Source organism: Emys orbicularis, chromosome 3 (genome assembly GCF_028017835.1).
Source record: "Emys orbicularis isolate rEmyOrb1 chromosome 3, rEmyOrb1.hap1, whole genome shotgun sequence".
Taxonomy (NCBI): Eukaryota; Metazoa; Chordata; order Testudines; family Emydidae; genus Emys; species Emys orbicularis.
Window position 1 is genome coordinate 2632923 of NC_088685.1, and position 14909 is coordinate 2647831.

The following is a 14909-nucleotide window of genomic DNA, read 5'->3' on the forward strand; positions in this document are numbered from 1 at the left end:
TGACATCAAAATTACGGTGGGTTATTAGGCTAGTAAAAAGAGGGATGTAGGAAGGTATGGTGTTGGGGAAAAGAAGACGACAACGAGTGGTTTGTTTTATATGTCTCAGATTGCAAGGCACTTGAGAGCAGGAACTGTATCGTCAGCACTGAGCAAAATGATAATGTCAAATAATTAAATAAAATTACGTACAACTCACAGAAAAGTATAATGTGCCTATTTATAAGCTCCTATTTAAAAACCTTTAAGATTTAACCTGTGATTCTAAGCCTATTACAAAAACATCTTTAGCTTTCAAAAGAAATTTGCATAGAGATGATCAGTGCATTAATACAAACAAAGCTGAATTACCCAAGAGGAATGCTCCTTCATCTGATGTTGGTTGCTATGAGGGCCATTTGCATGGCCACGCCAAAAACAGTTTTGACAGAGCTGGTAGTTGTGGCACTGCTGGCATCGGTACCGGAAACCCATCATGCTCTCACACCGACAATATGAACATTCCACAGGATGGAAGACTTCAGGGGGGAAAAGCAATAAGAGAATCTTAAAAAGTGTTATTTTACTATTATCTGAAAAACCACACACAATAAATCTGAGTCCCCAATAAGGATGAAGTTCCTAAACATCAATATAATTTGCTAACAATTTCACACTTATAAAAATTATTTACATTAAACAAGTTAAAATAATGTATTTCTATTAAATGTGTCCCTATTCAGATACCGTCTGATCTTGAAATCTGTATGCAAGTTCGACAACCTAAAGTATACACAGTATACAAAGGATTTTCAAACCTAAAAAATGGGAGCCTACCAAAGAATGTGGTGAAAGTCCCACTACTTGGGACTTTAAAACTAAATTGGCTAAAATACTTAAAGTACTGAAAGGAACAATCCTGCAATAGCAGGGAGATGGACTGGATGACAGTCTTTTCCATCTCCATTATATGAGTCAATCCCAAGATGATATATGTTGCACAGTGTTAAAATACAGCCAGTACCCAGATATAAAGTTGAGTTATGAGTTTATTTTTGAGCACCCAAAAATATACTAGGGGCCTTGACAACAAAGAAATTGTCCCTGTACCAAAGAGTTTACAATCTAAATTAGACATGACAAATAGTGAGGGTCATAAACAGACCAAAAAAGGTGGGGAGAAGGAGATGGGGAAAATGATGAACAAACAAACAAAAAAGAGCATATAATTATTCTGCAAGGCACATATTCCTCTTAGTAGTTCTGTTGACTTAAGTTTTTCCTTTCCGGTTTTATTCGTTTCTTTAGTTTACCTTTTCCTCCCCTTCATTCTTCATATAAGAGATGACAGAAGTGAGTTTTTAGGAGAGATGGAATGAGGTATAAATGAGGTCAAGGAGGTAACTTGAAAATGGAATAAATTTGGAAAGGGGCAGCATGGCGATGGAAATGGAAGGGTACAAAGGAAACATCAAAGCTATCAACAATATTGGAGTGGAGAGAATGGGGTAATGCATAACAAAAACATGGTCACTGATGCAGACTTGGGCCAGAAGCATAGGGTCTTGAATCCAAGGATAGGGAATTTCAAGATGATATGCTGGGCAACAAGGAAACCAGTGAAAAAATCTTTTGGAGTGAAAACGAAATCAAAACCGAAAGGTGAGGGGAAATGATTTTGGTGACAGCATTTTGAATGGACAGTAGGGAGCAAGGTAAGTATCTACAAGATTGGAGAGGAGGAGGTTACAATAGTCAATATCAGCTATTATTAGAGCATGGACAAGCAATTCGGTCATCAGATTCAGAACATCAGAACAGCCATAGTGGGTCAGACCAAAGGTCCATCTAGCCCAGTATCCTATCTTCTGCCAGTGGCCAATGCCAGGTGCCCCAAAGGGAATGAACAGGACAGGGAATCATCACGTGATCCATCCCCTGTCGCCCATTCCCAGCTCCTGGCAAACAGATACTAGGGACACCATCCCTGCCCATCCTGGCTAATAGCCATTGATGGACCTATCCTCCATGAATTTATCTAGTTCTTTTTTGAACCCTGTTATAGGCTTGGCCTTCAGAACATCCTCTGGAAAGGAGTTCCACAGGTTGACACTGCGTTGTGTGAACAAAATACTTCCTTTTGTTTGTTTTAAATCTGTTGCCTATTCATTTCATTTGGTGATCCCCCGTTCTTGTATTATGCGAAGGAGTAAATAACACGTCCTTATATACTTTCTCCATACCAGTCATGATTTTATAGACTTCTATCATATCTCCCGTTAGTCATCTCTTTTCCAAACTGAAAAGTCCCAGTTGTATTAATCTCTCCTCATACAGCAGCTGTTCCATACCCCTAATAATTTTTGTTGCCCTTTTCTGAACCTTTCCCAATTCCAATACATCTTTTTTGAGATGGGGTGACCACATCTGCATGCAGTATTCAAGATGTGGGCATACCATGGATTTATATAGAGGCAATATGATATTTTCTGTCTTAGAATGGAAAGAAAATGGTGGAAATTTTTGCAACATTGTTATGAAAAGTGACAAGATTGAGTCACAGCCTGGGTATAGGAGAAATAAGGTAGAATTGAAAATGATCCCCAGGTTACAGGTCTAGGAGGATGGAGGGGTGCTATCAACCATAATGGCAGTGGGAGAGAGTTTGTGAGGAAAGATTCTGAGCTCAGTTTTAGCTATGTCAAATTTCAGATGACAGTGATCCATACAGGGTGAGATATCTGAGAGAGTGAGATATGCAAGACTGACCCGCAGGAGACTAGTCTGAATGGAGAAGTATATAAAAATTGTCATTTTAGAAGTGATAGTTAAACTTATGCAAATGGAGAAGAGAGGATACCCAGGGATAAAATGTAGAGTGGGAAGAGTAGGGGGACAAAATTTTTCTAGGAAGAGGAGGAGAAGGACACCAAATGACACACTAAAAAAAGAAAAGCCAGTGGTAGGAGAATGAAAAGAGGATAGTCACAGAAAATAAGAAAGGATATCAAGGAGGAGGAGATGTCTGCAGAAAGGTCAAACGGTGAGGATTAAGCACTGAAACTTAGTTAAGAAGAGAATGTTCAAGATTTTGGTGTGAGAACATTTTCTGGGGGACATCAGCATGTGGATGAAAGGCAGAAGGTTGAAACTATAGCTCAGATGGCAGTGATGTTGAGAGAGAGAAGTGCTTTGAAGAACTTGCTGCTACAGTAACAATGACGGTCATTCACATTTCTATTCTCAGATTGTCCTCCTAGACTTGACACCAACAACTGTGGTTGTAAAAAGGACGATATAAGGCAGGTGTGGCCAAACTTACTGACCCTCCGAGCTGCATACGACAATCTTCAGAAGTTCAAGAGCCAGGGCATGTCTGCCGGGGCTCAGGGCTTCAGCCCCGCAGTGGGGTGTTGGGGCTAAGGGCTTGTGCCCTGTGGGGAGGAGGGTCTCAGGGCTTCAGCCTTGCAGAAGGTGCCTATCTGGGCTCGGAGTTTCAGCCCCACTCCTGCTGAAACCCCGAGGCCCAGCAGGTGCGCCCAGTGGGGTTGAAGCCCGAGACCCACCGCCCTGCTGGGAAGAAGCCCCTAGCCCCACCACACCACCGCAGGGCAGAAGCCCTGAGCTCCCCCCCACTCCAGTCTGGTAGGCAGAGAATGGGAGAGTTTGAGGGGCTCCGCAAGCCACACTTCAACTGTAAAAGAGCCGCAGTTTGACCACCCCCGATATATGGCTATGAAACTTCATTCTATCCTGAAAGACTTGGGCTGGCCACACTGATCTACACATTCATGATCTATAGATTTGATTATTTTAAAATAATATACCTAGGGAATGAAATTGCTGGCCCCAAAAGTCTTCAGTTAATTAAAAATGTAGCTACTAACCTAAAGCCAATCAACCCTAGTGCTTCATTCCTTACAAAGTTTCATCTTAAACACTAAGTGAAGTTCAAAGCTTTGATTGTTAGTTTTCTTCATGCAAACAGCCTAGACTACAAGAGACACAGCCTCACTCTTCACACCTGCTTTCCACTGGAACAATGGAGTTGTCATGAATGAGATTAGTGAGCCCTAAAAACAAAGCTTTCTTTGTAGCTAGCCCAGGAACGAGGAATTCCTGGAACACATCAGAATGATCACAAAAACTCACTGCTATCAGAATGGCATGTAACACACCCTCCAAACTAGCTTCCACAATTGACCGGGTACACACACAAGTGTTCCCTCCCCACCTAGGGGAAAGAAACTGACATCTGAGGTTTTTTCTTTTTAAATCCTTGGAAGGCTCATCCTTGGACTAACTCTCCTGAGAGCTGGCTGGAGAAAATCTCAGAAAGATAGGTCTGAATCTGAATTTCAGTGAAAGTTGCTGCACATTTCCCAAGACAATGAATACGTCTTTCTAAGCTCTGCAAATGAGGCATTTTGCTCCACTCATCTTGTAGGGTTTATCCACCATCTCCCCAAACAGATGATGGCCTTTGGAGGGCAAGTGGGAAAAAACAGTTACATACCTTCTTGTAACTGCTTTTCTTTGAGATATGTTGCATATGTCCATTATACTGTAGATGTGTGCACACCTTGTGCACTGGTGCTGGAGTCAGCAGCCCCACCCATGGCCAAGATCTTCGTGAGCCAACTAAGGATATAAAGGGCAGAGTCACCCCACCCCTTCTTCAGTTCCTTTGCACTGGAACCCAATGACAGACTCTGACACATCAGGGAAGGATGCTGGGTCACGTAATTGATATATGAAACACATCGCGAAGAACAACCGTTACAGGATGGTAAGTAACCATTTTTTCCTCAAGTGCTTGCATTATGATATAGAGAATGCCCAAGCTGTTAACACAGGAGGAGGGGCTCAGAGCCTTATAGAAAGAGGGACTGTAGGACTGCCTTGCCTAGATCTGCATCTTCCCTCAAGTTGCAGAGTGCATATGGTCTAGTGAAAGTATGAACTGAGGACCGTGTTGCTGCTCTACATATGTGTGCCAGAAATGCTGTTGAGATTGAATATGCTCTGAGCAAGTTTGCTATGAGTCTATAAGGAGATATTACTCCTTTAGCAGCATAAGCCATTACGATGAAGAGCCTGTGTTGTGACTGGATGATGCTTCACTCATTCTGCATATGACAAGAACAGCTAGGAAGAAACCTGCAAGGGCTTTATCCTATCCAAGTAAAAAGCCAACATGTGCCAAACACTGAGGGTGTGGAGTTTTCTCTCATACCAGTTCACATGCAACTTTGGAAAGAAAACTAGCAAACAGATTGGGTTAGGTGGCAGTCAGAGACCACCGTGGAGAGGAACTTCCAAGGAGCCTAAGCTAGACTTTGTCTTTGTGAAGAACATGTAAGGTGGATCAGTGACCAATGCATTCGGTTCACCAACCCTCTTGGCAGAGGTGATGGCCACTTAAAATACTACCTTCACTAATAAGTATAGAAAGGAGCACAGTGCCAAAGACTCTGAAAGAGGGTCCATAAGCACAGATAACTCCAAATTCAGATCCCACAAAAGTGCTGGGTCTCAGACTGCTGGAAATAATCTGTTTAGAGCTTTCACGAATCTGGTCATGATGGAGTGAGTAAAAATAGTCCTGCCACTTATATGAGGATGAAAAGCTAAAGTGGTCTCCAGATGCACCTTAACAGAGCTGAGCATCAGACCCAACTTCTTAAGGTACCAAAGATAGTCCAGGATTGTCTGAATGCTGGTTTGAGTTGGGGACACATTTTCGGAAGCTGTCCAGATGGAGAAATGCTTTTATTTGCTCAAGTAAGTAGCTCTAGTGGAATGTTTTCTATTGTTAAGGAGAACATACTGACCAATTCATTTCCTCTGTACTCAGCCACCAATGAACGATGCTGTGAAGCTCAGCCCTTGAGGATTTGGAGGCAGCACTCGTCCATGACTGTGCATTAGGAGGACCTTTGTCACTGGCAACAGTAAGAGTTCCTGAGTGGACAACTTGCATAGGTCTGAATACCACATCTGCCTTGATGAGACTGGAGCTATAAGGACCAAATCGGCCATGTTTCTTTCTTAAGCTTGATAATGACCCTGGGAATCAGGGACACGGGTGGGAGTGCATAAAGGAGGTCCTTGTCCCATGGACAAAGGAAAGTGTCTGATAGGGATCAGGTGGCTGTGACCTGCCCTGGAACAAAACCGGGCACACTTCCTGTTCTGCTTTGGCAAAGCTTTTGATACGGTCTCTCACAGTATTCTTGACAGCAAGTTAAAAAAGTATGGGCTGGATGAATGGACTATAAGGTGGGTAAAAAGCTGGCTAGATTGTCGGGTTCAACGGGTAGAAATCAACGGCTCGATGTCTAGTTGGCAGCCAGTATCAAGCGGAGTGCCCCAGGGGTCGGTCCTGGGGCTGGTTTTGTTCAACATCTTTATTAATGATCTGGATGATGGGATTAATTGCACCCTCAGCAAGTTCACAGATGACACTAAACTGGGAGGAGAGGTAGATACAATGGAGGGTAGGGATACGGTCCAGAGTGACCTAGACAAATTGAAGGATTGGGCCAAAAGAAATCTGATGAGGTTCAACAAGGACAAGTGCAGAGTTCTGCACTTACAAAGGAAGAATCCCATGCATCACTACAGGCTGGGGACCGACTGGCTAAAGAGCAGTTCTGCAGAAAAGGACCTGGGGATTACAGTGGACGAGAAGCTGGATATGAGTCAGCAGTGTGCCCTTGTTGCCAAGAAGGCCAACGGCATATTGGGCTGCATTGTAGGAGCATTGCCAGCAGATCGAGGGAAGTGATTATTCCCCTCTATTCAGCACTGGTGAGGCCACACTTGGAGTATTGCGTGCAGTTTTGGTCCCCCCACTACAGAAGGGATGTGAACAAATTGGAGAGAGTCCAGTGGAGTGCAATGAAGCTGGTTAGGGGGCTGGGGCACAAGACTTACGAGGAGAGGCTAAGGGATCTGGGATTATTTAGTCTGCAGAAGAGAAGAGTGAGGGGGGATTTGATAGCAGCCTTCAACTACCAGAAGAGGGAATCCAAAGAGGATGGAGCTAGGCTGCTTTCAGTGGTGGCAGATGACAGAACGAGAAGCAATTGTCTCAAGTTGCAGTGGGGGAGGTCTAGGTTGGATATTAGGAAACACTATTTCACTAGGAGGTTGGTGAAGCACTGGAATGGGTTACCTAGGGAGGTGGTGGAATCTCCATTCATAGAGGTTTTTAAAGCCCGGCTTGACAAAGCCTTGGCTGGGATGATTTAGTCGTTGTTGGTCCTGCTTTGAGCAGGGGGTTGGACTAGATGACCTCTTGAGGTCTCTTCCAACCCTAATATTCTATGATATCCTATGAAAATTCATTCCATGAGAGGATCCATCTATCTATGTGAAGAGTAGGGGCAGCCTGTTGGTCCTAGACTGGTGAAGTTGATACACTTTGGACCTGCTAAACAAGACATCATGCAGGTTTCATGAACTGTCCATTTCCTGCTCCTCTTAGGAAGGGTAGCAACTACCATTTTCATCAGGAACTTTCTTCTGATTTGGTGAGAGAGGTAAGGCCTAGTTTTCCACAAAACGAGGCTATGGTGACAGGGCTGCAATATTTGACTGGAAAACTACCTGAGCAGTTCACAAGAGTAGAGGAGTGACCAGTTAACAAATAATTGGGAATACATTCTTCCCTCTCGACTTTTCCCTGGATTAAATATCACTACTAAAGTAATCTTCTTTGCAAAGGAACAGGTCAGATATATTTTATTGTCTGCATCATCTTTTAAAGATAAATCCAAAGAAACAAGTTAGTCAGATAATTTGCTGAAGTTCATATACAACTAATTTGTTAGGTGCCTACAATATAGGCACAGATAAAGACATGATCCCTGTTCCAAGGAGATTACAATCTATTAAAATCTTTCTAAAAATATAAATACCTAGCTAGGGTGACAGGACAGTCAAGTGTAAAAAGGAGAAAAATAACTTTTCACACTACTAGGGTATGTTTTCCTACATTTCTTCCTCTTTTACAGAGGGAAGGAGGGAAGTAGAATGTAGGAATTTCTTCCACTTGGATTTACGATGGCTTCTTCTTCAGTCAAAACTCTATTTTCTTCCATGGACCTTATTTCTACAGAAATCTAACAAAATGGATTAGAAGGCCCACTGAATGGAATACTATTGGTATTATATTGCACATCTTCTCAAAAACTGAAGCATGTCTCTCAAAAATTATGTCCTAGGTTTCTTTAGAATAGCGTTACTGATTAAAGAAAACTTGATCTGATGCCTTGTGAGAGAAGAGAGTTTCTCTTACCTGTAAGTGGTATTTCTCCAATGGAATAAACTCAATCCCCAACTTAATGTGTTTTTGTTTATCTCACACAAGAACAACCACAGGCAACCAAGGAAATGACAATTTTTTTGGGTGCCAATCCAGGTGTCCTCAAGCTTCTCTCAAGTACCCCAGCTGTATCTGCCATATTACTTAACTAGAATCTTACAAACTACAAAGAAGATGAGCATCTGATTGGAAGGAAAAATTAGCCAACGAAGGTGCTCCACTCTGACAAGGTGCAATCAAAAAGAAACTTTTTATAGTGCTGGCAATCAACGAATGGTTCCAGAACTAGGGGAAAAAACACTAACTAGAAACTCACAAACACTATCCAAGAATGAAAAGTTACAGAGTTAAAATAATAGACGCAAAGAATGAGAATCAATCAAACAAAAAACCACAAAAGACGGGTCATTGTGGATTGAGCTCGTTTCATCTGAGAAACACCATTTACAGGTTAGAAAAATTGTCTATTCCTTGAGTGAATAAGCTCAGTCCACAATTTAATGGGATCTTTATAACAATCTTATAACCACAACAAAGGGAGAGGTATAGGATTACTTTTCAAGCATTGCAATTAGAACTACTCTAGTGAAGAATGCTTTGGGGGAGGTATGTACATAAATGTAAGTACAAACACCATGCTTATAGCTTCACAAATCTATTCTAAAGAAATATTTCTCAACCTGTGAGCTAACAGCACCTCTAAGCAATTCCATACCCACAGTGAGCAGGGTTTACCCTAGACAAAGAGAAGTTACTTACCAACAACTGTTCTTCAAAAGTCAGTCACATATGTGAACTCACACGTGTAGGATATGCTGCCCCTTGGTGATAAGCCACAGAACCCTCTTCAAAGCCAAGCCCAAGGAGGAGGGGTGTGCAGACACCCTCTTGTGATGTTGACTTTCAAGACTATGAGGGAGTACACATACTGTCAAGAGAAAGGCCCTGTGGCTGCGCCTGCTCAGTACTCCTGACATCCTAACGAGCCAGCTACGCTGCCTGACGGAACGCCCTGCCTGACTGGCTGAGGAAGCTAGCAGGCCAGTTCTTAAGCTCAGCAGCAGCAGTGGCTCACTGGCTGCTCAATGCACATGTCCACAGACTCTCTGCCTCTCTGTGCTTCTTTCTCACCAAGCCCTGCTCCTGCTCTGCTCCCCTACAGCTCCTGCCCTGCACCCAGTCTTGTTTCCATCCTGCCCCAGCCTTGTTCCTGCCTCAGAACCAGCCCTGGTCCTGCCTTCCCTAACTCCGGGTAATCCAGTTTCAAGCTTTGGCTCTGATTCCTGACTGTGACTCTGTTGCGACCCTTGGCATTGACATTTAGACTCTGACTCTAGTTATGACCTTTAGCTCTGCTTCCTGGTACTGGCCCTGTCTTGACCCCTGGCTCTGGCATTCAGACTCCAACCGCTGGGCCTGACTCCCGCTCCAACCATTAGGCCTGACCGCCTATGACCCAGCCTCCTGACATATACCTCCCACCACTACCCACAAATGCATCAGTTTCTTCTCCTGAACTGCAGAGTGCTGATCATACAAAAAAAAAAAAAAGGAGGACAGGAAGCGCGAATACATGAAGGCAATTCTTAAATAACAAGTTACTAGTGACTAACCTCTCTCTTCTTCAAGGGACTCTTTGTATTCCACTTGGCTAAAACTAGTGATCAGTACTGCCTGGGTGGAAGGCGGATGAGGAGTTTATAACAACATATGGATGGTAGCACTACCCTGACAAACAGAGCATTGGAGCATGATGCTAAGTCTAAAGAACAGCAATTGGAGAAAGTATGCACTAAATTTTAAGTTGCTGCTCTGCTGATTTCCAGTATTAGGAATTGCCTAAGACATGCCACAGAAGCTGAATGGCTCTATTCAAATGGGTCCTTAACCCTGTAGGCCCTGGTAACTTAGCTATGTTGTAACAGAGTTCTGCACAAGCCTTAACCCACTTAGATATCTCTGTGTTGACTGGTTCTCTTTAGCAGTTTTCCCTATATGCTACAAATAGCCTATTAATCTTTTAAATGGGCTTTGTATTCTTGGCATCCAAAGTGTGGAGATGTATTTCCCATGGGTGAGAACAATGACTGGGAAACAACTAAAGGAGAGAAATATACTGGCGAAGGTGCATTAAGCTAGAATGAGGTCTATGCACCACTTAATTTTTGTGCACTACAGTGTAGGAAGGAATGGCCATTAGAGCTTGGAGCTCACTGACTCTTCTTGCTGATGTGATTATAGCCAACAAGAATGGTGTTTTAGGGAAGTGTTCCTGAGAGTTCCGAACGGAGTGCGCTTCAACTTGGTTTGCACCAAATCTAGATCCCAGGAAGGAGGTGGTTTTCTTACTCCGGGAAATGCATTAGTAAGTCTTTTTAGGAATCTGGCTATTGTTGGATGGGAAAATACCATTTTGTCCTGCACAGAGTGGCAGTGGGGTGAGATAGCAGCCAGGTGTATATTAATGCTGTTAGTGAAAGTCCTTGCGACTTAACATTAAACAGTCCAATATAGCATGAATTCCTGTTTGTGTCAGGGTAAGATTCTTGCCAGTGGACCACATGGAGAATCTTTTCCATTTTTGGAGATAGCACTTCATAGTGGACTTCATCCTTGTCCAGAGCAAGCCTGATCAGTGACCATCACTGTAGGTTATTATCCAGGCCAACAGGCAAGATATCCCTGGGTTGATATGAAGAATTTGGCTGTTCCTCTGAGGCAAGAGGTCGATCTGGAGACAGTGGAAGTGGGAAAGGAGATCCTTCAGAGAACTTTAGGAGCTCTGTATTCCAGTGTTGTCTTGGCCATAATAGGGCCATATGAATCATTGTTCTGTCTCTGTCTTCCATAACACTGGGAAGGAGTGGGATTGGAGGCTTCCACTGCAACCCAGAAGAAATCATCTGACAATAACTTTCCAGTGTTTGCCTAATCACTTCACATTTTCTCTGGAGATGAAGAGCTCCATTTATGACTCCTCTCCTGAATATGGAGATGGTTACTGACAGTGTCAAGAATCATTCAAGTTCATAGAATCATAGAAGTGTAGGACTGGAATAGCAGCAGAGTGTCCTGTGGCACCCTTATAGACTAACTGACTGGACTGGAATGGACCTCAATAGGTATTCTAATCCAATCCTCTGCACTCAAGGCAGGACTAAGTAATAACTAGACCATTCCTGATTTGGACTTTCGCCAATTTGTCCACATCGTTCCTGAAATGTGTTGCCCAGTACTGGACACAGTATTCCAGCTCAGGCCTAATCAGCACGGAGTAGAGTGGAAGAATTACTTCTCGTGTCTTGCTTACAACACTCCTGCTATGATGTTTGCATTTTTTTGCAACAGTGTTACACTGTTGACTCTCATTTAGCTTGTGATCCACTATGACCCCCAGATCCCTTTCCGCAGTACTCCTTTCTAGGCAGTAATTTCCCATTTTGTATGTGTGCAACTGATTGTTCCTTCCTAAGTGGAGTACTTTGCATTTGTCCTTATTGAATTTCATCCTATTTACTTCAGACCATTTCGTCTGTTTGTTCAGATCATTTTAAATTTTAATCCTATCCTTCAAAGCACTTTCAACCCCTCCCAGCTTGGTATCGTCTGCAAACATTAAAAGTGTACTCTCTATGCCATTACCTAAATAACTGATGAAGATATTGAACAGGACCGATTTCAGCGGAACCCCACTTGATATGCTCTTCCAGCTTGATTGTGACCCACTGATAACTACTCTCTGGGAACGGTTTTCCAAGTTATGCACCCACCTTATAGCAATTCCCTCTAGGCTAAATTTCCCTAGTTGGTTTATGAGAAGGTCACACAAGACAGTGTCAAAAGCCTTACTAAAGTCAAGATATACCACATCTACCGTTTCCCCCTATCCACAAGGTTTGTTACCCTGTTGGTTTGACATGATTTGTTCTTGACAAATCCATGCTGACTGTTACTTATCTTCTAGGTGTTTGCAATTTGATTACTTGATTTACTCCATTATCATTTCAGACACTGAAGTTCCGCTGACTAGTCTGTAATTCCTCAGATTGGCCTTATTCCTTATTGTTGGTCCTGCACTGTCCTGCTCAGGGAAATTTGCCTGCACATTCATCTCCTCCTCATGATGTAGCCCTATGTGGCTGATCCTGTGTTTGATTCACCAATGCCAAAGAGTTTTCTTGCTTCAACTAATGTAGGGACCACACCCATTCCTGTTTTATGTAATACAGGGCCATGGTATTGTCTGTTGAGACCTGTACTACTTAGCACTAAAGAGATGGAAGAAAGGCCTTGAGGGCATAGCAAAATGCCCTGAATTCCAGGTGGCTGATGGCTCTGCTGTTTCCAATTTGTCAAATTTAAACTTCCTATTCTTGCCTTTAAAGCTCTGCACAATTCCATTGTGATCTACACCTCAAACCGAAATTCTTATCCTCGTTGCTCAATCATCTATGCTACCCTCTGCCCCTTTCATTTTCTCCCATCTTTGTGTTTTCTTAAATGAAATGCCCAAAGCTTCAAATATTCACCCTAACTCAGCAAATCAGCCCTAAACCCTCCTAAAATCTCACTTCTTCCATGAGACCTACAAACACTACAGCATGTCAATTAAAAAAAAAAAAATCCAAGCTCCACAATTAGCTAATACCTTCCTTCTGGATGTCCCAGTGCATCTTGTGTTATGGGTCTGTCTTTTAGACTGCATGCTCCCCAGGCCCTTACTATTTTTCTATAGAATACCAAGCACAAGTTGCTTAAAGAGTAATAAAAGAATAAAGTTCTATTAGTATTCATACACACATACACTTATACTTTGTATCAGTTAAGGTCTCTGAACACAACATATCATATCTAATAACTTCAAAAGCCAGTTAAGCCATCTAAAAGTTAAGCCATCTAAAAGTACCTCTCTTCCACTACACCAAGAAGCACGCACCTAACCAACAGTAAAGCCACCTTACCCCAGAAAATGCACCACAACCTCAATTCCATCCAAGGAATGCAAGCCTTCCAGCATTCCTTTGCCCCAGTTTCTCAATCACCACAAACCAACCAGACTTCTCCTCTTTAGCCCTTCTGTGCAGTTCTGGGAAACCACACACTCAAACTTGTGATTCACTTCTAACATAGAATCACTCGGCTGGAAGGAAGCTTGAGAAGTCATCTAGTCCAGCCCTCTGTGCTGAGGCACCTAGCCATTCCTGACAGGAGGTTGGCTAACCTGTTGTTAAAAACCTCCAATTAGGGAGATTTCACAACCTTACATAATAAAAGTAGTGGTAGTCTCAGCTTGCCACCTGCCTAGTTGGTGTTAGCTGGTGGGGTTCAGTAGACCTTATGGATAGCTGAACGCTGGAATAGTTGGAAGCCTATTCCAGCGTTCAGCTATCCATAAGGTCTACTGAACCCCACCAGCTAACACCAACTAGGCAGGTGGCAAGCTGAGACTACCACTACTTTTATTATGTATTAACAAAGAAAAAATACTGTATACTTACAAACTGCACATACGCCTGCATAGATGGATTCTCCTATTGCGTCGACAAATGAATGTTCAGCTAGAATTGATTTAAATTCTGGGTTTATTTGTTTTTATGGCTTCTCGCATGGGAAGTGAGTGCAATTCTGGATTTACAAATGCAGTTGCATGTCTTGCACATGTAATCATTTTTGAGGAGGGGGAGGGAGGCTTCAGGTGTTGGCCTTAAGACATGCTCTAGAACTAGGTAAGTTCATGGAGGATAGGTCCATCAATGGCTATTAGCCAGGACGGGCAGGTATGGTGTCCCTAGCCTCTGTTTGCCAGAAGCTGGGAATGGGCAACAGGGGATGGATGACTTGATTATCCCCTGTCCTGTTCATTCCCTTTGGGGGACCTGGCACTGGCCACTGTCGGAAGGCAGGATACTGGGCTAGATGGACCTTTGGTCTGACCTAGTATGGCTGTTCTAATTTCTTATGCTCTCTGCTCCTGCAAAGACCTAACAAACCACTCCTCAGAAGTAGACTTGGCCTCATGGCACAGACCTCTTCATCTGGGTCTGTCCAGTGCAATGAGTTCCCAGGTTTTAATATCTATCTTGCATGCTTTGAGATTGGCTTTGCATGCTTTGTATCTGAGGAAGGGTCGACGCTTAGGGCAGATTCCTGTGCTCAACTGGAGGTAGAACACCCTTTTCAGTATACAGGAAAACCTCCATGCAGATCACGTGTCCGACCCAGCGAAGTTGAACCCTTATGAGCATACTCTCAATGCCAGGGATCTGGCACCTCTCGAGGACTTCAGTGTCGGGGATCCTGTTCTGCCACTTGATGTTGCAGATGGATCTTATGCAGCAAAGGTGGAAGCTCTCCAGCTGTTCGATGTGGCATTAGTACAGCATCCATGTCTTGCAGCCATATGGGAGTGAGGTGAGTATAACAGTGCATAGATTTTTATCTTGGTCCTGAGGCGGACTCCATGCTCCCTCCAGAGCCTCTGAGTGAGCCTGCTAAATGCCAGGCTGGCCTTTGCCATGCACTGAATGATCTCGTCATACAACATCGCATTGCTGGAAAGTATGCTACCCAGTTAGCAGAATTTCCTGACCGAGTTGAG

The 14909-nt window shown here is 43.3% G+C and overlaps 1 protein-coding gene across 1 annotated transcript in view; it reads right to left on the reverse strand.

Annotated features, from left to right (window-relative positions):
- DTNB (dystrobrevin beta) overlaps positions 1–14909 on the reverse strand; it is a 346393-nt gene that overhangs the window by 206817 nt on the left and 124667 nt on the right. The window contains exon 8 of the mRNA XM_065400623.1: positions 352–518. Coding sequence (XP_065256695.1) covers positions 352–518 — 167 coding nt within the window. The remainder of the gene's footprint in view (positions 1–351; positions 519–14909) is intronic.